Genomic DNA, 25,391 nt, shown 5'->3' on the forward strand with positions numbered 1-25,391 from the left:
CTCCATCCAATGGCTGCATGACATCAGGGAGAGGAAGTGAACTGAAACCATTGGGGCCCACACACCCAGGGAACTGTTCATGAAACTCCACTCAGTTAAACAGGACTGCTCCATCGCCACCAGACCAACATGCAACCAGGAACAGCTTCCTTCTAATGTCGCCTTTCTTCTTCTCAATAAACAATAAAATAAAAGAAAGAAAGAAAGAAAGAAAGAAAGAAAGAAAGAAAGAAAGAAAGAAAGAAAGAAAGAAAGAAAGAAAGAAAGAAAGAAAAATTGAGCAGAAATTACCTTGGTGGTCACTCTATTTGCATTACATTATTTGCATTGCAGTGGGGTTTCCACATTTGCTTGTTTGCGTGTTATGTGCCGATCTTCCGAGTTAAGTTCCTGTGGGCTGTATACTTCTGGTGAGTTAACCGTTTCCATTCTCTTCTGTACTGCTAGAGGTGAAAAAAAATGACATTTATTTAGTGAGCAACGAGTAAGCAGTGGAATAGTGTAACTGCTACAAACAGGTCCTCCATCCAAGAGAGGACCTTGGTTACTTCTGTCAGGAAAACTCTGGAAGTGTGACAGCTAGGGCCATTTGACAGAGCATAAGTTTTTAATAGAGTGGTTGGTGTGTGTGTGTGTGTGTGTGTGTGTGTGTATGTGTGTGTGTGTGTGCGCGCGCAACACTCCATTAGAATCATGTAGGTACTATGTAAACGCTAGTTTTGCGCGCCTGGATTCGTGTATAATCTTGGTTAACTGGCTTTATTCTGGATTTATCTAAATGTAAGTGTAAATGTAATCTAAATTGCGTATCGTAATTCTGTACTGCAGCGTTTTCTCACCGCTCCAACTATCATTTGGGTGCTGCATGTCTTACCGCAAATGACGAAAATGACGGGAAAAACACGACCTGGAAACTTGAGTCTGGCGTGCTAACTCATTGAGCATTCCTGGTGCATATACACTTGTTTCCTGCGCATTTTCAATGCACGATCCTTAACTCAGCAATTCCATTTACGATCGCGAAACCCTTAATGGAAATGCAGTAAGGTCGAGTCAAAGAAAAGGAAGGTAGGTGGATGTCTCCGTGTGGACAGAGTCATCACCCACGTTCCGTTGCGACTGTGGAGTCTAGGCGGCGCGTTAGCGGACAGACTCCCTCGCGCCCGCCTTCTGAAGCGGTCAGATGTGCGCGGACGTCGGTCACTGCGCGAGCCGTCGGGTTTCCTGTACGTTCAAACCATTCGGTTGTATTTTCGAAATAGAGGACCGGGACATTTAACGTCTCCAACCACAGTCAACAGGGTGTCGCGAAGAGACGCGGGCTCGCCCTGCCAACTCTGCTAGCGGAACCGGGCGGAACCGGGCGGACCCGGCGGAACCGGCGGGGACAGTCACCGAGAACACTTTAAGTCCTACAGCCTGCCGCAAACACGCAGATTCACCGAGACAACATGAAGGAGAAGACTCTGATAGAGACGGCGAAGATGCAGGGTAACGTACTGGTAAGCAGATATCTTTACGCGTAAAGTAGACACAACGGCAGCTGTTCCAAATATGCAGCGTACTGTAATTTTATATCGACTAAAATGATTACGGTTTGGGATGAAGGGTTGTCGCAGCTGCACAAAATGACAGCCTAAGAAATTCTCGGCGTGCATGTACCCACTAACACGACTGTGAGGCGACAGGAAAGTTTCCTAAGCGAAAGTAACCGACACATCCGTTGTCTCGTTCGTGTCTTATGAAGCTCTGGGGGCACGCAGTGACCCTTTGTTTCTTTACTGTTTTTAAGGTGCTACCACGCCTAAAGTGCAGAATACGGGACATTGTCCTTTCCAGGCCGGGGTTCTGAGTACCGGATAGTGAAGGCCACTCACCTTCCTGGAAACGAGATTTTAAAACAATCCAGAAGTCATGAAACTTTGTCAGTGTAAATCGGTGAATATTCAGTCATTTCGAAAGACATCCAAAGGGAATGTTTCTTTAATAATGAAGACGGTAGAGCTACTCTTATGTTAATGTGAAGTGGCCCAGATCCACTAGTTACAGGTGGTGTGCGACTGTAGCGAGATCTTAGTCGTCTGCAGGGAAATCACACTACATCGTCTTAGATCGGCTGTCTGGGTCTCTTATCCAGTCGTTGAATTTAGGATGTCATGCTTGAGAATGTCTCTAAAACAGTTAGTGAATTGCACGTTATGTTTTATAAGCAACAGAGCTGGCAGAAGATGAAAGAAATTTAGATTTGTGTTTGTGCTTTTTGTACTGAAAAGTGCTCCCTTCTGTGCACTGCCTACATGCCCTCCCAACACATCCCTAATACCCCCCCCCAAAAAAAAAACCCAAACAAAAAAGCCAGTGATGCCATCAGCTCTCAGTATGATCGTGCCTCTGTGAAGAGTGTTGGTGATGAAAGAATGATTCTCTGTTCTGACTAAGCTCTGCAGTGACACTGTTGGTTTGACAGCTAAGTGATCTGTGTTACTAGCAAATGTTTATGTTTATGTGTAATAGGGGAGCCTGTTCAAGGTTTTTGATCCCTCACCTCCAAACTGAGCACTGATGGTGCACGTTTGAGTGAAGCCTGACGGTATACTTATAATTAAGCACACGGTGATGAAATGAACCTCCCCTGCTGAAATTAATGTACATCTTCTCAGCAGTAGGTAAAACAAGTCAGGAGAGAGAACTAATGGCCAGGGGGTTACATGGGATAAAAAGACTTTGAAATTCATATAATGTGGTAATAAAAAACAGTAAATGCCAAGAGTGTTTTGTACATAGCCCATAAAAACACATTTTTGCCTTTCATTGCAATAATTTTACCTTCCCTTATAATAATTTTGCATTTGCATGTAATATGATTTGTTTGGCATTCTCCTGGAATATTTCTGCATTCTCTCACAGTACATTTTTTACCATTGTAGGAGGACAGAAAGAAACTGTGTACTAAACACGAAAAAGCGTCACACAGCAGAAAGCTGGACCCTAAAAGAGTTCCAGTGATGCTGTTTCCCACTGTGTCCTTATAGTAGCTGTGCAGTTATAACATGGATAATTTCATTTATGTGAATGTGTAAAGATCAGCGTAGTAAACTAACCTGAAGCCTCTGCAGCACTGTCCTGCTCTGATGGTGAGGAGTCTTTGTTCTGGGAAGCGTATGACTCGTGAATGTTTATTGGTGGATTCTGATCTAAGTGCTGTGGTCCCTGACTGACAGCCTGCCCTGTACCATGAGAGCCAGGAGGCAGATGACAAATCATTAAACATGTACTCTGTTCTGTTATTGAGCCCCAAGTGCAAGGTTTGAAGTGATAGGCACAGTGATACACAAAATGACACCCTATAGGGATGGAAACTGTCTGCGTTTGGACTCTGATATTCCTGAGTTAATTCCCTGGTATGTGGTGATATTGCACTGGGACTTGGACTTGGTGCATGACAGCAGAGATCTTTAAATGACCAGACAAAAGAAGCACACAGGACCAAACCCAAAGTTCAGAACCATGCATATATTTAAAATATATAGCTTTTTCTAACAAAAAGAATGCATCATGATAAAACCCCTTCAGTTGACTATAAATACATTTTAAACTAGAATATATAGTGTTACAGTTTAATGTTGTTCTGAGGTATTCACTTACTTCTGTTTCATATCATAGTCCGTTAACCAGGCACCGTTTCAATTATTAAGTTACTCATTACATTTTTATTTGATCAGTCTGTTGAATGTTTTCTCCGGATCATTAACCGATGTCAGGCATCGGATGCATAGTCCAACCGTATATTTATCGCCGGAATGTAATAATTTAGCGTGCTGCACATCCTCCCAGCTGAAGCAGTCAGCATGGAGGCACCCTGCTGTCTAGAGCACGCTGGCCAAGCGTATCTACAGGGGCCCCGGTCTTAGTGTCTGTGCTGGGCTTACAGCCTTATACGGACACTTGGTCTAGACGCTAGCATGGCTGGTGTAGAAGGCTAGCTCCTAACGGATTCTGTGCTCTTATTTTATTGAGTGCACTAACCTGCCAGTGCTGGCTTCTGTTCATGTCTACAAGCCTTGTTTTGAAGTTTGATCTTTTAGAAGGTGATCCGGCTGTGGTGATGGTGTTTGTTATTATCTATAGTCCCTGATTTTGGCTATATGCAGTCTGGGTTGTTTGAGTCTTTTGGTTGGCATCCAGTGCTTTGCTGTGGTTACCTCTCTTTTATGTGGGTCCTCACCAAACGTTGGCCATTGATGGCATCGTGGACGTCGTGTGGAACATCGTGGACGTCGTGTGGAACAGCACTTACATACTGCAGATCAAGAGGAAAAGAAAAGGAGTTGGAAAATTGGGAATTATGAATCAAGAACATATCCAAGAATTACCTATCTTACATGTTCTTGTTAGCTAATATTTCTGATGTGGTTTAGAAAAAATTATCGTGTTAGTTATTTGTTTCAGAAACTCTTGTTCCAAAAGCTAAAAAAACAGAATGTAGAGTATTGCACACACATATTGCATATGCTCACACACACACACACACACACACACACACACACACACACACACACACACACACACAAATACATGCACACACAACAACAACAACAACAACATCATCAACAACAACCCGGTGCACCTTATTTGCATGTTAGGTGCCACTTTAGCTTCTTCACAGGCTTCATTGCAGGCCTGATTCAGTTAGAGGAGGACCTGCTACACAGCCCCATAGTATACCACACACACACACACACACACACACACACACACACACACACACACACACACACACCACACACACACACACTCACACACACACACTCACACACACACACTCACCACACACACTCACACACACACACACACACACACACACACACTCACCACACACACACACACACTCACCACACACACATACACACACACACACACACACACACACATACACACACACACACTCACACACACACACACACACACACACACACACAACACACTCACACACACACACAAACACACACTCACACATACACACACACACACACACATATACACACACACACACACACACACACACACACACACACACACACACACACACACACACACAGCCCCATGGCGTATTACAGGCGGAGCCAGGAGAATGTAACCATGGTTTTGACAGGCGGACCCTCTCTGCGTAGCTGTGTTTGCATGCGCCGAGGCTCTCTGCACCGGTTTATTTGATTGGGGTCAGCGCTCTGGACGACTGCCCATCAGGACTGAGGAAAGGAAGCTGTGATTTATAGTGACCTTTACGTTTGCGGCCCGTCTCAGTGCAGGAGCCGTGCATCTGAACTCTTACTTCAGACCTCCTGGGATCCCTCATACATTTGCTTTTTTTTCTCAGCCACTTAGGATTTAAAGTGACATGAACAAGGCGTCCAGATGGCACTGTGCAGCCTCTTTATGGCTGATAAAAGAGAGATAAAAGTGTCACAGTCAACTCTGTTTATGTCAAACTTTGCTCTTATTGGTTGATTAAATTCAGTATTTTATTGACTGGTTGAAACTACCTGAAAGAGAACAGCTTCAAAAGACTTTCTGAATATAGTGGTTGGAATTGATGAGTCTGATGTTTAAAGGTTTTTTTTTCTTCAGGGAACTCTTTATACTGGCCTACACTTCCAGGGCAAAGTTAAGGTACGGAATTGTATATTGTTCTTGAGCATGGATGTGAGGGATCGATTCTAACGTCTGATCCCTGTTTTAAGAATCCTGGGACGCAGCCATACTGCCTTTAAAAGGACAAGTAAATAATAAACAATTATAATAATTGTAGCGTAGTTGGCCCGAGTGCCGCAGGGCACGGGGCAGGACGCACAGATTCCCTCGACGGTGCAAGACGTTTATTAACATTAAACACATACGACAAAACTGACACTCACATATAGCACTTACGGAAAACATGACTCTATACTTCACATTAAACGAAGAACACATACACATTAAAAATTGTCCACACAAACCAATGTTAGGGCAACAACGATGTTTCACAGAGACTGCTGTTAACACATAAGTAGCGACAACAACCAACAGGGAGCACACACTGACAGGGGTTTCTATAGACAGACAAACATTCAACAGTAAACCCTGTGCAGATGTGTGCTATCCCAGGGGGAGAGTGCTTACAAGCACACATGTGAATCCCCCTGTACGCGGCGGGCCGCATCACATGACTCATGGGGGGAGGAGCCTTCTGTGTCAATAATAAACAATTATACAAACCTTAACCTGTTGCGGTCTAACCTATGAAGCCCGAATAACATTCTAACCTGTTTCTCTCTCTCTCTTTGGCCTTATAAAACAGCTACATTTGAGTTAGCATGAGTTTCCAAGGCCAGTATCATTGTTTTCTTACATGACACCCCTGCAATGGACACCAGGGGAGGCAGTTGAAATAGGACTCAGATTTAATCTGGGTGCAGTTTTTTCACTGAATGACACCCTTAGGGGATAAATACAAGCACTCGTGCAAAATATCGTTCCGATATCAGACAGATGCAGAGATGAACGGGTGGTACTGGAACACCGTTCCTACACTATTACAGAGAACTACAGTTGTTTTTGTCTTTTAGGCAGCTGATGCAGCATTCTCTCTCTCCAGACCTAAGCAATCAATCACCGCTAAGCTCGGCAAGACCATGGGCCTGGGTGCAGGCGGAGTAATGAGTTTACACTGGTTGAGTATTTCATATTGCCTTCTGTCTGGATGTTCACAACAATTGAGTAGAGCCATTATTAGGCATACACCGGTAATGTTGAGGTGCTCACCACCCGGAAGAATTGTATTAATTGATTATTTGTTTGTTTGTTCATTTGATTGTTTACATAGTATCATTTTTGGATGAGAGTGCTGCCCATAGCAGTCATGTTTGCTGTGAGATTCTGAGTTTCATTTCGAGAGATTTCCAGGCTCATTTATGAAAGATAAGGGAAACATTCCGGTTGCTGGAGACTGCCGAATTTGTGTGCATGCTATGTGAAAGCACTTCTCTGAGCTGGCTTGTATTTTGGGCATCATTAGGGGTTTGGAGTTTGGGAGAGGGCTGTTTATAGACACTCTAGAATACAGGACACCTAACAGACTGAGCTGCTCATAGCTGAAGGTTAGGGGGGGTTTCAAAGCAAAGCAGAGAAGCATATTGGTGGATAGCAAGGGAATTAACAAACAACGCAGGTAGACTTCCTTCTGCCTGTTGTGCGTTCATATGATAACAAGAATTAAGACCTGGCCCAATTGCCTTGGCTCTGACGATTACAAATGCCGTTCCCTAGAAAAATCACCAGTTAGCTGTGAGAGGGAGAGAGATAGATGGAGAGAGAGAGAGAGAGAGAGAGAGAGAGAATGAAAGATAGAGCGAGAGAGCATTGGAAGCAGTCGTCTTTCTGTTTTTCTCATGCACGCTCTGAGAAAATTGCCTTTGTGTGTGGGGCATTAATGATGATTTTCTTCTGCAGTGCTCATTAAGACTGCAGTGTCATAAGATGGCCCCCACCACTTACTCATACCTCGCAGTGTAATTGTGTCTCATGGCCTGGCCTCTGTGCTCGGAGTGCTGAAGCTGGGGGGTGCTCATTGTTCATAATCTCCCGGGTCCCAGAAGAGGCTTCTGGATCAGGGATCAGACTCTAACCCAGCCGAGAGAGAGAGAGAGAGAGAGAGAGAGAGAGAGGCGAGAGAGAGAGAGAGAGAGAGAGAGAGAGAGAGGAGAGAGAGAGAGAGAGAGAGAGAGAGAGAGAGAACGGGGCAGACATCGACTGTCATTATGGAAATGTGCAGTGTTTGTGGAAAAGGACATTTACTGAGTGAAGTGTGTCTGAGTTGCAGGCTGAAATGGAACAGATAGAGGGTGGTGGGAAAAAGACGAGCCCAAATATAAAGTATCTCACTTCCTTTTTGTCTTTGAAACTTATTTCCCCCCTAAAACTGTATTTTACCCATTTATTCTTAGCCTGGTCTCAGCCAAATGCCTATCAGGTGAGCGTCCCGTCAGCTGGGAGGCTCAGGAGAAGCTCTGTTCTCCTCTGATGTGGGGAAACCTGCCACAGAGTCTTTTTCGCCTATGCACTGGCCAGGCAGAGACGTGGAGTGTTTCACGCCGCTGAAACTCTAATGACATCTGACTGGCTGGATGGTCTCACAGCGGCAAATGGAAACATCTTTCCTTCGCTTCTCAGTGAGAACACTACAAGTGCTAAACGTTTACACAACTTTTACTTGGCGACTGACAGTATTTTAAAATGACCCCCTTTAGGGGCTAAATATAAGCACTTAGTTCAAATGATCAAGCGATCAGGCTGATAAGGAGATGAACGATGATGAGCACCTCTAGTACATTGTTACACAGCACTGCCGATGCTTTTGCTATCTCAGAATCAGCCATGTAGCTTATAAAGTTATCAAAGGCCTTTATGTCTTTCTTATCATGTGAAGAGTGACAGAGAATGAGAGAGTAAAGCAAATGCTTCCTGACATCTTGGCCACAGAATCAGTTTGAGCCTACTACATTCAGTTATGATAGGAATGCTGTCCTGACTTCATAGTAACCTTTGTCTTCATAGGAGAGTCAGAATGTGTGACATTCATCTGTGGTTTTCCTTGGCATTTTCCAATCTGTCGTTAACCTTCAGCTGGCATTCAAATAATGCCGTTTCTATCCTGCAACCTTGATTGCTGATGTGTGTGTGTGTGTTTCAGTTGAAAAGGTGCCCAACTAGGGATCTGTGGTATTTATCTAAACCTCCGTTTTGTCATTTTATGTTTTGTTGACTTTAATTTGCTTCTTTCTGCTGTGGTAATGAAAACCCTTTCTCTTAAATTAATTTATAACCTTCAGAAGTCCGCCAACTCTCAGCCTGATTTATTGGGTCATATTGCATCTTTGTTGACTTTTGATGAGTCAGAATAACTTTGCTCAAGTTTACTCAAATGGGCCTGAGGTTTAAACGCATGGCTTATCTGCAGATTTGGTATCTAATCCTAGCTATACACTGGCCTAACTGGGGGCTTCGAAGCACACCACTGGCCTTATCTTCATTCAGAGTAAGATGTGTTTCACATGCTCCTCACAGTGCACTGAGATCATCTGCAGTTCTCTTTGCCTAGAGGTTCTACTGTGTGCTGAAGGGTTGTAACAATATGATTTTTTTACCAATACCGACACATGTTTTTGTAATGTGGAAACTACCTTGGAGAAAGCAGATTAGTGCGTTAAAGTTAAGGACGTCTACGGAAGGACTGCAAGCATAGTTGTTAAGAAGAAATGATTCTCAAGGATCTTAATGCATCATATTTACAGTGTAAATGAGAAGGGTCTGGGCACCACCGAAGAAGAGAGGGGGTAGTCAACAGTACAAATCTAAATGTTTGGGTTTTAACCATTTCACGAGTTCTCATCCAGCTCCCACCTGGGCTGTCATTCCTTCTGTGAGGTCACGGGGCAGATTCAGTAGTGATGTCACTACTGATCACTACTTCAGCTTTTCAGATGCAAGATCAAGTACCTAAAGGGTGATGTCCGTGTATAAGTACTAACAAGGCAGCGCAGACTGTATGGTAGGCAAGGCAAGTTGGTCCAGCTAGTTCATAATTGAAACTAAGCTACCGAACAGATTCGCTGTGGTATGAGAGTACCCCCCACTGGATGACTTGTAGAACTGTATTATTTGATTTCTAACTTCTCGCCGTGTCCAACTGTAAGGGCGGTACATAACATACGAACAGACAAATAATGTGGGGTAAAGGGATAGGAGAGAGAGAAATAAAACAGATGAAAGGACACACAGGAACATATAGAGTATCTTTAAGTTTACGGGAAATATGTGTGTGTGTGAGTGCATGTATGTCTGACTGTATATGCATACACACTAGAGTGGGATGTTTCTAGTTCATGGTTTGGCTCTGTGCATTTTTTATCAGAGGTGTCCAATCTAGGTCAGTGATTCTGTTATTAATTCTGAGAATTTTTTCTATAGTCTATTAACAGATTTTTCCAGTGGGTGATACTAATGTTATTTTTTTGTTTTCCAATTCATTAAGTTCTTAAGGTTCTTAAGTTTTAGCAGAATGGAATTTAATCACATTGTTCGTAGTGGTTCTTAAATGACGTAGTCAGAGATTAGTCAGTAGTTTCTGCTCTGATATCAGAGCATTGTGCACGACATGTCATCCTATATGTTGTGGCTGACTTCATATGCACTACAAGCATATTTCAGATAAACAAATCCGATTATGAGGTGGCGGTCATCTCAGTGACACACTTCCATTGACACAGGAGCAGGTCCTGCTCCACTCCACGAAAACAGTCTCCATGAAGTACTTCGGTGGACTTAAAGAGCCATCAGTCAGCTTTCTTTAACAGAGCCCTGGACGTCTCTCGCGGGCCTTTCACACTCATTAGTTGTCTGAGCGAAATGCAACACTGAGCACCAGCTACACATATTTGTGGAATGCAAAGAAAAAACTAAAATGGTTTAAAAAGAGTTTTCTTTCATTTCGGCACAGTTCAGCTCACTCTCTAAACACCGCTGTCAGCCATGTCAGCTTGTCATTTTTTCTTTCACTCCTCATCTCCCTCATCCTCCCTCTTCCTCCTCAGTATAGCAAGGGAGAATGCTGGAGTTGTCAGTCGGAGAAACCGCCCTTCCGTGCGATTCGTCTGGACCATTTTGTCTCCAGCTGGGCAGGTGCGGGAACAGGCTTGCAAGACTGTCGGCAGTGGACGGAGGGGGGGATTATTGGTGGGCTCATATATATACCTCCCTTTAATAAGCCTTCACTCTCTCCCGAGCAGAGCGTTGTGGATGGCCATATTCTGGGAATCATTTTTGTAACTTGTGACATAGTTTTGCGGTCTTTGGTTGCTCTTTTTTTTAGGAGCGAATGTTCCCTGCCATGTTGAGACCCCGTCACCGTGTGCTTAGCTGGAGCAATGGCCAAGTGCTGTGGCTTCTGTATGGAAGTCATTTAAAGCTTCATTATAACGCACCCATATCTCAGCAATATCTTCTTTTGAATGCTGCAGGTGTCTGTAAAATGTCCGTCTTTAAAGGGAAAATTAGAATGATCGTCGATAACGGTCATCTGAGGTGACCAGATGGAAAATGAACCCCTGAACGCGAAGCTGGCAACAGCTTCAATGTGAGACAGGAAAGCCTGTCCTCTACATCATAATTATCTTATGAACGCATGGCACCTCCTGCTATTACACACACACACACCTTGCTTTTTATTGTCATATGTGACAGCAGGTTTTCACAGATAAAACTTATCTGTAAATGGTCCCCATGTGTGTTTTTTAGCTGTCTCCAAACCCCCCTGGGTCCTTTATTTTTAATGATACATATTTCATGAATCAGTGAGGTCTTTGATAAGAAGGAGCGCAGCGAGAAGGAAAGCTAGACAATAACAACCACATAAAATAAGAATTGGAAAAAGGATGGAAAGAAAATAATAATGATAACGATAATAATCAATAAAACGAGTTTATACGTATATACTACGTTTATGCATTTTATGCATAAGGCAATACAGATACAGAATATAAATGATAACTATTTACAGCACTATTATTTGATGAGTGGGTGTGCATGTGCGTACATGTGTTTGTATGTGTGTGCATCTGGGGGAGCATTCGTGGAAAGGATATTTATGTGGAGTGGTTATTAATGTAACGTAACGCTTAGATTATTATTGAATATGGGTAGCTGATGGGGGGATTATTGTTCTTGAATAGGTTGCTATAAGGAGTAGATTAGTACTATTAGTACTGTTAGTACTATTCATGTTAAATGTTTTTTGTATTTTTAAGGATCTTGATCTCAACTTTAAAGTTTAAAGTTTCACATGTTCTTTATGATTTGGGTGTATTTTTAAATTCCTTGTAACTTCCTTGCAATGAAATGATCTCACATCAGAAGGACCTGACTGGTACTGGATAGTACTGTACTGACTCTGGTACTGGATGGTATGGTTGTGAAGTAGCTGCTGTTTAAGATGAGGGCCAATGGACTTTTATTAGAAGAAATATGGCTCAATTGTTTGTCACCCAGTCCTGGAGGGGAGGGATACTACAGAAGGACAGGGAGAGGGAGACTACGGAAGGAGAGGGAGACTACGGAAAGAGAGGGAAACTGGAAGGAGAAAGACTACGGAAGGAGAGGGAGACTACGGAAGGAGAGGGAGACTACGGAAAGAGAGGGAAACTGGAAGGCGAAAGAGACTACGGAAGGAGAGGGAGACTACGGAAGGAGAGGGAGACTATGCAAGGAGAGAGAGACTATGGAAGGAGAGGGAGACTATGGAAGGAGAGGGAGACTATGCAAGGAGAGGGAGACTACGGAAGGAGAGGGAGACTATGCAAGGAGAGGGAGACTATGCAAGGAGAGGGAGACTATGGAAGGAGAGGGAGACTACGGAAGGAGAGGGAGACTATGCAAGGAGAGGGAGACTACGGAAGGAGAGGGAGACTACGGAAAGAGAGGGAAACTGGAAGGAGAAAGAGACTACGGAAGGAGAGGGAGACTACTGAAGGAGAGGGAGACTACGGAAAGAGAGGGAAACTGGAAGGAGAAAGAGACTACGGAAGGAGAGGGAGACTACGGAAGGAGAGGGAGACTACGGAAAGAGAGGGAAACTGGAAGGCGAAAGAGACTACGGAAGGAGAGGGAGACTATGGAAGGAGAGGGAGACTATGCAAGGAGAGGGAGACTATGCAAGGAGAGAGAGACTATGGAAGGAGAGGGAGACTATGGAAGGAGAGGGAGACTATGCAAGGAGAGGGAGACTATGGAAGGAGAGGGAGACTATGCAAGGAGAGGGAGACTATGCAAGGAGAGGGAGACTATGGAAGGAGAGGGAGACTATGCAAGGAGAGGGAGACTACGGAAGGAGAGGGAGACTACGGAAAGAGAGGGAAACTGGAAGGAGAAAGAGACTACGGAAGGAGAGGGAGACTACTGAAGGAGAGGGAGACTACGGAAAGAGAGGGAAACTGGAAGGAGAAAGAGACTACGGGAGAGGGAGACTACGGAAGGAGAGGGAGACTACTGAAGGAAAGGGAGACTACGGAAAGAGAGGGAGACTACGGAAGGAGAGGCACATCTGGCACATCTGGGGCTCTGCAGGCACAGAACCATGTCACTGTAGGAACCTTACATGCAACAAAATTTGTGTATGCTAAGAAAGAGTATATATTTGTGTGCCTAAGATGTGAGTGTGTGTGTGTGTGTGTGTGTGTGTGTGTGTGTGTGTGTGTGTGTGTGTGTGTGTGTGTGTGTGTGTGATACAAATCACTCTGGAGAGGTTTGAAAGGTCTGATCTACAGAATCGCTTGGCTGCTTCATTCTCATTCATCTGATTGAATCTCTTGTGCGTGGCACGTTTCCTCTGGTATGGTGCCCATTCCTGAGAGATGCAGGCTGGTGATTGCACATGAAGTAAATTTACATGACAAAAATTAAAGATGATGGTTAGACTCGTGCCTTCTATACACCTCCTGCATGGCTCTAGCCTAAGTGTACTCGTCTGTGTGAGAACTTCAGCAAGCACACTAGGGTGAGGATACACCCTACCACAAGTGTTCACAGAGTGCCAAACTCAGTGGCAAAGTACCTCTGATCTGGAGTAAGTGCGGATTGATCTACAACAGAGGCACTCCACTCTGGTTCTTGACAGCATAGTGTTTTCCTTTCTTTAAAACTTTTTTTCTGCTCCTTTTGATCTTTTTCAGTGACTACAGGATAACTTTTATTTAAAAAAAGAAAAGAAAAGACATTTGACCCCAGGAAGTGGTAAAATAAAGCTGAAGCTGTGTCTGAAATGGAGCCTGTCATTTGCGCTATATTGTGCAATACATTGGGGTCCCACCATCTTTGGCTTGTGAAAACATAGCACAGGATATCTGATGCACTATAACAAACAAACTCTAGCGGGTAAAGAATACCCATAATGCACCACATTGTTTGGCTTGAAGATTTGCGTGGACCGAGCGATGATGTCGATATCTTCAGAGACCTCAGAGGCCTGTCACGTATGTAAGTAGCAGGTTAAGTGAAGAGGTTTTGAAAGTTCTTGGTGTAATCATTTTGTGTTAAAATGTCTTATTTACAAGCTAGCTAGCCAATAGGCTCTCTATAGTAACGCTCACTATGGTGGGCCAGATTTTCTCCTGTAGGAGAGAGTGAACATGCCACAGTTTCAGAGTCAGCTTGTGTTTTTCCTTCAATCTCTGAACAAATGACCCGATTGCTCCATTGTATGAGTGGTGAACTTGTGCAGCCCATGGGGAGCGAACGCGCGCCCACTGGACCGCGATTCTCCCACACGTCGGTGCACGGGACACGTGGTGCTGTAGGTTGCTGTTGCTGGTCTCTGGCGCTCCCCTGATGTCCTGGGGGGCCCCTGTGGGACCCTGTGAAGCTGACATAATGGAGGCCTGCAGCCTGCCTGGAGGTCCTGGAGCTCGGGCAGCTTCTACCTGGCTGACTTACAGCGCTGGCTCATGCCTGTCGCTTCAGCTTCAAGACTGGAAAGAGGTTTTCGTGGAGCAGGGATGTGTGTGCGGCGATCCCATTCCAAAGCGCCTCCTCTGGTTTGAGGCACTCTGTGGCAAAAGCTTTAGCCAGCAGTCACACGTACGACATCTGTGTCCATGAGCGATCTGAGCAGGACCTGTGCTTACTGAAGCCAGATGGGAAATGGAGTGTCCGGAACTCTCCTCATGTCATGGATCTTGGTTTGTTTTGGAGCTCACAGTTTGATGAATGAAACTGTGATCTCCGTATTGTAGCCAAGTGCTCTGATATTTAACATCGCCTTGTTCAGTTCAGCTTTTCTTTTACTGATCTTTCTTTTATATGCCTTCATAGTTCAAGAAAGTTTGCTGCACTATTATAAGACAAATGGAAAAATAAAATGACCACTGTTTCAAAATCAGTGTGACTTTGCCCTGTTTTAATTCTATGATTATGGTTTGACTACTAAAGGTGCCAGTACTGAATTTGTACTGCTTTCTTGGAAACAGTGGTAAAATTTCAATGTGAAATTTTGAAGTAATTGGGTTACCCACAAAAAATGATCACTGAGGATGTCAAGGCTTTTTCTGCAATGTCGAGGCTTTTAAGAGTCTAGATAACTAGTTTTGATAGCATAAAATGGTACAGCTACTTATCATACACCTGCTGTGCGTGTGTAATTTTCACATATTAATCCTCATGCAGTCTGTATTCTTTCATAACACTGCACATGGGCATAAAATGGGCCATTCCCTGCATTTAATTTAATTCAATTTAATTTAACAACAAATCTTTGGTCAGTAAATGAACTGACCCCTTTGGTGAGTAAATGAACAAGCTCCTGAGACCTGTGCCACCATATGCTAGTCACTGCTCATTGCTGCAGAGAATCGTTGGAGAGAAAAACAGAAAACAGGTAAATTCACTTACACAGTCTTCTACCCAAACATAAAATCATGAAAAGATTGACATTTTTTTATATAAAATTTAAACTATCAAGTCTGCGTTCATAATTTTCCAGATATTTACTGTTGAGATCATTAAAAATGTAATATTATACTATTTTGCATATGGCTCTTTTCCCTTCTTACCCAGTAGTGTAGTTATGACAGCTTGCCTAAATGCATTAAAGTAAACATAAAGTCGGGTTTTTTCAGGTTTTTAACCACATGTAGCCACACCTACTAACAATTTCTAGCTTTATGGTTGTGCTTATGAAGTCTTTAATGTTACCCACCCGCTATGTTGCCCCTAGCTAATGGCTAAGTGACATGTGATAGTTAGCATACTTCAAATAGGGTTTGTTATTAGTTAAACTTCAAATAGTGTTTGTTATTAGTTAGACTAAAAATAGTGTTTGTTATCAGTAGACTATAAATAGTGTTTGTTATTAGTTCAACTACAAATAGTGTTTGTTATTAGTAGACTATAAATAGGGTTTGTTATTAGTTAAACTTCAAATAGGGTTTGTTATTAGTTAGTAGACTATAAATAGTGTTTGTTATTAGTTCGACTACAAATAGTGTTGGTTATTAGTAGACTATAAATAGTGTTTGTTATTAGTTCGACTACAAATAGTGTTGGTTATTAGTAGACTATAAATAGTGTTTTTTATGAGTTAGACTACAAATAGTGTTTGTTATTAGTAGTCTATAAATAGTGTTTGTTATTAATTAGACTACAAATAGTGTTTGTTATTAGTTAGTAGATTATAAATAGTGCTTGTTATTAGACTACAACTTGTGTTTGTTATTAGTTAGTAGACTATAAATAGTGTTTGTTATTAGTTAGCAGACTACAAATAGTGTTTGTTATTAGTTAGTAGACTACAAATAAGATTTGCTTACTATTTAGCCCTAGCTAGTGGAGTGTGACTATACACTAGACATCAGTGACCCCACAACACTTAGAATTTGTGATTAACATATTTTCAGCTACTGTTACTTCTACTTGCCTACTGCAACTGTCTGTCCTCTTTAGTTTGGTGGTTTAGGCAACATGCACCGATGAGTGTGAAGGCTGGGTGACAGGCCATGCAGCCATAGGAATGTCTCGGCTGCTCTGTGTTTGTGTTTGTGAGACACATCCCAACCGCCCTTTCTACTTGAAGACTAAGAGGCAGAGTCTGTTGTAGGCTGTGCAGTCACTCCTGTAGTCAAGGCGGTGCCGTAACCTGCGTTTTTAGTTTTCATCTTAATCTGAGCATCAGAACAGAAGAGCAGCTCTCCTAGGGCGATTAAATAACACAGACATCTTGCCTTATGTGTTGTCTGGATTATAGTCATGTGAATGGCAGAATCGGTTGACTATATGCAACCTTATTCGGAGATGTAATAAATTTGAAGTCAGCAGCAGGGTGGAGCTGTGTCTGGTGCGGTGGAATGCCAACTGTCATATACACAATGAATTACATACTTTTATGGAAACCTTTCAGAAGACTGCATTTATGTAAAGGAATCGCCGCTGGTGTCTGCATTGCCTAAGATATATAGGCTCTGATCGACCATACAGCCAGTATATAGCCCCTTTTTCCATTTTTCCACAAATCAAATAGACTTGCTGTCACTCAGGACCACAATATCTACCCCCATATCAAAACACTTACGTGGCCAAAAGATGTCATAAATAACCCAGTGACATTTCATTTAACACTTGAGTGACAGCGAAGCACTGTTGATTGATGGAGACCGTCTCAGTTAACCAGCCTTGACAGCCTCGCTGTTGGGACTCGCAGGTGAAGGCATATTTCAGCCCGTCAGGAGCTCGAGTCCTCCAAAAAGGTCAGTGAACCACTTCATCAAATATTCAGTCAGAGGCTTGACCCCTGCCCTGCCCTCACCCCTTAGGCCCCGCCCCTGGGCGGTCTGCCTTCTCCACCCTGCCTGAGTGGGGTCAGCACTATTGCTCCGCCTCCACAACTCTGGCATCCACCCACTTCGTTAGTGCTAATGGCATTAGTTGTGCAGTTCCAAAGCACATGCTATATGTTTTGGAATGTTACCTGGGTCTCAAGGGGGTGAACTGTCTACAGAGTTCCCTGACTGGTGTGCAGCTTCTAAAGAGGCATGTTCAGTAGGGAGGCAGGCAGCTCCTTTTAGGTCGGACAGAACAAAGTGACACATGGCCATTATGCTTAATGGAGTTCAGTACGGCTCATTGGCTCTTCCTAGACTATTGCATAGTGGCACTATTTTTCGATGGCAAATTGGTTTGCAAGGCTGATCTCTTGCTAATGGCTATCTCTAATGCAAAGCTAATGTAGTGGTCAGAGCCTTTCCGATGAATCCAAATGAAACACGGAATGGGTGAAGAGAGAAACTGCTCATCTACAGTAGAGGAAGTTGGACGATGTCTAAGGGGGTGGGTGGTGGTGTCCTGGATTACGTCTTGAAACTGAGATTCATGGCTCCTGCAGTGCTATGCCTGATAATGAAAGAACTCTTCACATCACACACCACCCTCCAGCTTAAAAACCTCTGCTAGAAACCTCCAGTGATGTGATAGTACTCTATACATTCTTTATTTCATTTGCTAAACTCCTATGTGTAAAGAAATTAAATGCCTTCTTTGAAAGGACCAAAGATTACAATCAGTGTTGTAAAGTTGAGCATTAATGTGAATTAGGGGCCCACTATCAGATGGTGGGACTAATATCCCAGCAACAGATGGATAAATGCTACTCCAGGACTCTTCCAGACATGCAACATCCACATTAGTCTTCGAAGGCCAATCCAGATGCAACCCTGCTGAGTCTTAACTACGTGACTCAATACCTAGCACATGGCGGGTTCTTAGAGAGGAGCTCAAACTACTGCAGTGTAGGATATCTTGTGTATTATTTGCTTATTTCCCTGTTCTTGTAAGTAGACAGATAAATTTAATTCCACTTTCTAAAGAAAACATTGTGCCGTAATTCTCAAGAGAGTTTAAGCTGTTGGTTGTTTCTGTCCATATGCGACAGTCTGCTGTATGCCACACACAGGAATATAACGACAACATGGACTGGAGCTTTGCTGAGTTTACTAAGGTATCAGTTGTGTAGTCCTATAATATACACACATTAAATACTTTTCACCCACACATGAATACACAGAACAAAAAAACCCATACAAGCAAGATTTTAATTGGGTTGATTTCACATGAGTTGTTCAAATTTTCACCAGCACAGACCCAGATCCAATCCCAGGTTCACACTTGACATTTACGTGTCATGTATCAGGTTTGGTAACTGAATTCAGGTCAGTGTAATGAAGCTTTTTCACCAATTACGCCAGCTATCATCAGAGTGCAACGTTCTGAAAATCCTACTTCCTCCATACACCTCTCCATCTCCTTACAGCTTCTCCCTCAAAAGATATGATCGGAAAAACTGCGTGAACGGGGAAGACGGACAATAAAAAGGTCAGTACTCTGCACAGTCGATCATACTGCCCACACTGAGCGCTGGGTAATCAGTCACAAACAGACCTACTGAATATTGACTTTGTTATTATAAGCAAACATTCCAGGCTGTACCTGAGTGCTCAGTCTTTCAGTTCACAGAAAAGCTATTGTTTTCCCAAACAATGCAATCATTTGGGAGAAAAAGCAGCACTGAGCGTGTGTTTTTTTATTTATTATCTTTAAATGGGTTTGCTGTAAACAGAGTCTGGTATAATTGAAGTGTGTTTGGCTTTTCCCGAGGAGATTGGTAGCAGAGTGGCCCATTCATCTTTAATGCGCAGTATAAGCTGGAGAAATTGTGCTATCCTGGAAGCTCAGAGGCTGGAGAAGGTAGGAGGAAATCTCCAGGATCCTGTAGGGAAAGATCTCTGCTTCCGTCTTTGTGCCCTCGCTCTGCTTTTTGTGCTCCGAGCTGCTTCGTTCCGTGGCATTGTGATTGTGCTCTTTGAAGCCACGTGAATACAGATGAGCAGAAGTCCAAAGACGCAGGGTCTTGTTATCGGCCAGGTGCGCTGGGTGGACTCCTCTCTTGGGGAGCCGTCATCTGCTTTAGCCGTGCTCCCAGGGTTAACAAGAGCCAGGGTTCATCCGTGTTATTCCTGCTATGGTGTACCCCGGGGTGCTGGAAAAAAACCTTGCAAAGCATTTAAGCAGCAGAAGAACGTGCAAGTTCAATTCTCCTACTTTCAGACAGAAGATGTACCAGGGCTGTGGAAGTGTATGTGTGTTGTGGATTGGTTTGGAGATACACTCTCAGGGTTTTTTTCTGTCAGCAATTACCTGGCTGAAACACTAACAGTTTAATATTTCTGTAGTGAAGTTTTTGCTTCTGTGTTGCTTCTCACAACTGCCTACATGGGAACAGACAGCACAGACCAAATCTGAACAACTGTGCTTTGCCTACAGTTGCATTTACAGAGCTGTCGGTATCTTTCAGAATACTGACCTGGAACTTCCGTAGTGGGCAGTGAGGAGGGGTTAGGGGTAGTGTCCTCAGCTGCACACACAGGAGCTAATGACCGTTGGCCTGAATAACAACTTAAAGGATGTGAACACGTTACGTTTGATTACAGTCCACTTAATAAAACTCTCCAGTTTGGATAGATGCATACGTGGAAATTGAAACATGTTCATTTGTGTTCTCTTCACCAGTCAGTAGGCAAGCGCGCTATTAATGTTATGTAAACAACAGCAGGTTTGTAAATCCCTGGAACCGGTTGCTTATCTGTTGCTGGTAATGAACTGGAGGAGAGTTGGAGGCTATTAAAGAAGAACTCAGCCCACAGCATATACAGACGTAGGCATGGTGGAGAAACAAACTTTGCTTTCCAAAATTAGACAAAATATGTCAAACTGTGGAATGACTTCTTTTAATTTTTTACGGTCTACATCTGCACTAGAGGCCGCCCTGCAGGGTAGGTGTAGTGCATGGATTTACACTCTCTGCAAGATGTTGACGGGCAATGATATTCCACGTTTTGAGTGTTATGTGCTGCTCAGTCTGCGAGCATATTCACATCCTGTGTGTTTCTTCTACGTACATAAGAAGAAAACGTCTGCCGCCTTTTCTCAACCAGTGCAGCTTGCTCGTTATTGCAGCGTGTTGGACATGCGTTCAGGAACGAAACAACTCCATCTCCAACATGCTACTCATTGACAGGGGCCCAGAGAGCTACTGATATAGACCAACACGCACACACACATGCACACACACACACGCTTCCTTTGAAATAATAATAATAATAATAATAATAATAATAATAATAATGATTAATTAACTGTAATGTTTGCATAAGACATTTTGGGTTTTTTTTTTTATTTGTTTTGCATTGTAGCTCAACATTAATTAGTTGAGTGTTGCACTGATAGTGTATTTGGGTGATAGTTTGACTAAAGTGGTGTGTGAAGTTATGAAGCGTTTGTAGCCTAATTGAGCATATAGCGATACTTGGATAAAAATTGCCCTTGTTACCATGACTTACGTCATACTACATGTTTTAGCAATTTCATGGCAATTTCTTTGCACTAAGCATGTTTCCTATCTTCTGATAGTTCAGAGCGTTCCACATGGCTGATTCCTTTGCCCCCTTTAGGTTCTCCAGCTCATGGATGCATAACCGTAACAGCGGTTTAAGGTTCATTAATCAAAACCAGCTCTTATTCCAAGTTTACATTTTCACAAGGCCTTAGCCAATGAAATATGCAACAACAACAAAAAAAAACACTTACAAAAAAGCTATTAAAAAATGCATGATTAAAACATACATGATTAAATATTCAGAGTGTGTGAATTGTTTAGGCCCCAGCCCTGGTGGCCTCCTGGGCTCACGTAGTGCGTTTGGACTTCCAAATGGTCGATGTTCGAGGACCCTGTGTTCCAGGCTTTTATCCGGGAGAGGGATGTCTCTGCTAATTCTCCTCCTCTCCCACGGCTCCGGCGTGTGTCGGGGGGCTTAAGGGGCCCTTGCTGTCTTTTTCAGAGCTCAGGGAAGAGGGACAGACCCGAAGGGTCCAATCAGAGCAGAAAAACATTTGCCGTCTCGGTCTGTGGGGGAACCGGGCTCTGCTTGAACTGCGTTCCCTCCTCTCTCCTCTTCCTCCTGCTGCTGCTTGTGATTGGTCAGCCACCTGAAGCTCTGATGCTCAGCAGGTGCCGGCGTTCTCTGGATTTAGCTGCAGGACATCCCGTGGTACAGCAGCCGCGTCACACAAAATGAAGACACACACACACAGTGAGGCGACTCACCACTAATGCAAGTACTTAGCGACATAGAGAACATGGCAGTTACAGCTGTAAGCAGTCGTGTGGTAGGGGGTCATTTTTCCTTCTACCTTTCCCTTTAAGCCACTGATATGCTGTTTTTGGCGCTGTGTGTGTGCGTGTGTTTTTACTCCCCTCCCCCACAGAGGCCTCTTATCCACCGGGTGGCCAGTCATTACGGCTTCTGCACACATCATAGGTTAGCAGAGAGTTAAATGCCAGCCGCCCCCTAACGCACAGCCACATGGGCTACGGTGACTCTTCTTTGAAGTGCTTTTTTAGAAAAAAAAAAAAAAACCTGTTGTTTTCCTTCCTGTAAAGGCCAGATCATACAGGCAGATGTGACAGTCTGCCTAACAGCCGCTGTTTATGCACCACACAGGCACACGCTCCTTAGGGGCAGTTTTAACCTCCCCAGAGACTTAAAATGCACAAAGTACTGACGGGGTTTCGTGCGGAGAAGGCCAGACGCAGCCGTCCAGTGAGTCATGATCGCAGAGCTCAGCGAATTCTCATCTGCAAGGTGACAGGACGTCTCCTTTGTCCCTGTGGGATGGACCTTATACGATTAAACACCCAGCGGATGCAGCGGCATCATCGTCGTCTTCGCCGTGCATGGCGCAGTGGCATATTGCCCTCATCGGGCTCAGCTGACCGGCCGCCGGCGCATCGGTCATAAGGAGAGAAATTAGCCTGCTACGGGGCTTGGCAGATCAATGGCGTTTCTCAGCAGGGAGCTCCATCACCGCGATCGCTGCTCCCATTTAAAACACACCGCGCTCTAACTAGAGAGGGAAGTTTGGCCGACTTCATACATCAGTGGGTGTAAGCCGCCATAAAACCTTCTGCCTGAACCCTTTACCTCTTTCGGCAGGGATTCAGTCCACAGCCACGGCGCAGGGCTTTTAACTAAAGCCTCCGGGCGTTCAAACCTTCCTCTCGACAGGCTTCAGGGAAGGTGGCGGATCACCATCCTGCAGGAGTACTTTACTTTGAAATGGCCTGATAATCGAAAAAATGAGGACAGTGATTTATTTATATGTAAATGAGGGGACCTATTTGATATTTAGCCTTAGAGAGATAGACATTATCCTATAGCTGTATACTATTGTGAGTGTGTGTGTGAGTGAGTGTGTGTGTGTGTGTGTGTGTGTGTGTGTGAGAGAGAGAGAGATTCTACATTCTGACAGTATTTTATTCTGTATGTGTGTTGTTTGCATGTGTACATACGTGTCTGTGTGACAGAGAATGACACGGTATTACATCTCGAGACATAACTGATAAATGTGATCTCTACTATTATACTGTCTGCAGCTCACAGCATTGAAACAAAAAAGGGAAAAGTAAGCATGGATTAAATAGTAACTGGTGACTGTGGCTTGTGTGTGCGTGCGTGCATGCGTGCGTGTGTGTGCGCGTGTGTGTGTGTGTGTGTGTGTGTGTGTGTGTGTGTGTGTGTGCGTGTAAGATGGAACCTTAGCAAGATGCTTGTGCTCGTCTCACATATATGCAGACCTCTATAAACATGCAGCCGTCTATAAGAAACAGAATCTCCACATTCACTGGACTCCGCTGTTTGACAAGGGATTTTCAATTTGTTTATTTAGAGCTGTTTATGTAGTTTGAACCCCGTAACAAAGGAACTGAGATGTAGACTGAGGCCGTCACCAGGAAGAGAAGGTGTCTAACTCTGACACAAGTGTTGCTTTTGCAGTGTGGAAGAAACCTCAGAGATGCTATCTGTACCCCCAACATTCAAACTTAGAGATGCTATCTGTCCCCCCAACATTAAAACTCAGAGATGCTATCTGTACCCCAACATTAAAACTTAGAGATGCTATCTGTACCCCCAACATTCAAACTTAGAGATGCTATCTGTCCCCCCAACATTAAAACTCAGAGATGCTATCTGTACCCCAACATTAAAACTTAGAGATGCTATCTGTACCCCCAACATTAAAACTCAGAGATGCTATCTGTACCCCAACATTAAAACTTAGAGATGCTATCTGTACCCCCAACATTAAAACTCAGAGATGCTATCTGTACCCCCAACATTAAAACTCAGAGATGCTATCTGTACCCCCAACATTAAAACTCAGAGATGCTATCTCTACCCCCAACATTAAAACTCAGAGATGCTATCTCTACCCCACCCCCCCACCCCGCCCCCAGGATCTCAATCATTCATTTTGATTCCATGAGTCAAGCTCGGAATTCTGCACACTCTGTTCTGCTCCATCAGTTCGGAAGCATTTCATTTTTTCCATACATACTTTCATTCCAGTGTCCTCTAGTGCTTTGATACAATCCTATTAATAACAATCTCAATAAAATATAAGAGTCAAGCCCCCCAGACATTGAGTTTATTATGAGGAATGGAGCAATTTGGCGTGAAAACTGTGTGGGTGTTTAAAAGAGGCACATCACTTATCTAAATAGCTCCAAGTCTTGTGCCGAATGACAATTTATTAACTACAACTGTATTACATATTCAGTGCTGACGCCGTATTAGTAAAAGTTGAATCATAAACTTGTAAAAAAAAAAAAAAAAAGGAAATCTATTTCGTAAATTGATTTGCCATTTATATTCTCGTATTTATTTTTTTCTAATTTGTTGTTAAGAAGGTTGAGGATGGTAGGTCATTACACCACAGTGGCTGTCTGAAACCTTTCATAGTGTTCAGCCTCTAGTGCCTAGTATACTGCCCACTAATACGCACCCACACACACACCTTTAGGGAAGTTTTTCATTGAACATATTTGACATTAGCGTAGGTAAATACTGCTAAGATTAATTTGATCCTACTTCCCTCCATCTCAGTAGCCAGTGGAGTAGCCAGTTCACCAGGCCTCTCAGCTGTTCCACATCTGTGGAACAAATACAATTCTAAGAGCTCTTCTTTTATCCCATCTGTTCAGTCTGGGCACATGGAAACCAACAAACTGCTTCCTAGGCATTCATATGTCAGCTGGAGGTGTGTGTTAAACACACATATTTACAGCATATCATTTTATTATTATTTTTTGCATGACCCATAACTTTCATTTAATCTGTTGTGTTTGCATGCTGGTGAAATCACTCTTAATGCACTGCACCCATAGTAAATGGGGCAGTGCTTCCTGCTTTATTATCTCCTGCCTCATCGGCCCCTGCCTCATCGGCCTGTGCCTCGTCGGCCCCTGCCTCATTGGCCCTTGCCTCATTGGCCCCTGCCTCATTGCATGGTCCCAGAGGCCAGCTCCACTTGACTTGACAATATCATGGAATTGTTTCAGCCATGCTGCAGGCCACAGGGACGAGGCTCATTTTTCACTTCAGCCCTCTTTCATGAACTTGGGGAATTGGGGAGTCATTGTTCAATAGGAAATAAACGGGATGGTTGGGGAACGCGAAGGCAAGCAGCTCTCCAGGTTCACACCCCCCAACCTCCCAGAATTCAGCTTCAGTGTTAACGTGCATCTGAGGGGATGTACAGCCAGGAGAAGAGGGTCACATTACCTTAAAATTACTTACAGTAGTGTGTGTGTGTGTGTGTGTGTGTGTTAGTGTGTGTAGTAATTAGTGTATGCCTAAGCATAGCTGCATGAGCGTGTTTTTGTGTGAGTGCTTGTTTGCGTATGTGTGTATGTCAATGCTTGT

The 25,391-nt window shown here is 43.6% G+C and overlaps 1 protein-coding gene across 2 annotated transcripts in view; it reads left to right on the forward strand.

Annotated features, from left to right (window-relative positions):
• Positions 1–25,391, forward strand: part of dpp6a (dipeptidyl-peptidase 6a) — a 229,378-nt gene that overhangs the window by 16,082 nt on the left and 187,905 nt on the right. Inside the window, exon 1 of one of the 2 annotated variants that reach the window (XM_035530647.1) lies at positions 1,179–1,502. The exons of the other annotated variant lie outside the window; for it this stretch is intronic. Coding sequence (XP_035386540.1) covers positions 1,452–1,502 — 51 coding nt within the window. The 5' untranslated portion in view covers positions 1,179–1,451. Of the gene's footprint in view, positions 1–1,178; positions 1,503–25,391 lie in introns of those variants that run through there. 2 annotated transcript variants of the gene reach the window in all.

This window comes from Electrophorus electricus, chromosome 10, assembly GCF_013358815.1.
Source record: "Electrophorus electricus isolate fEleEle1 chromosome 10, fEleEle1.pri, whole genome shotgun sequence".
NCBI classification, from domain to species: domain Eukaryota; kingdom Metazoa; phylum Chordata; class Actinopteri; order Gymnotiformes; family Gymnotidae; genus Electrophorus; species Electrophorus electricus.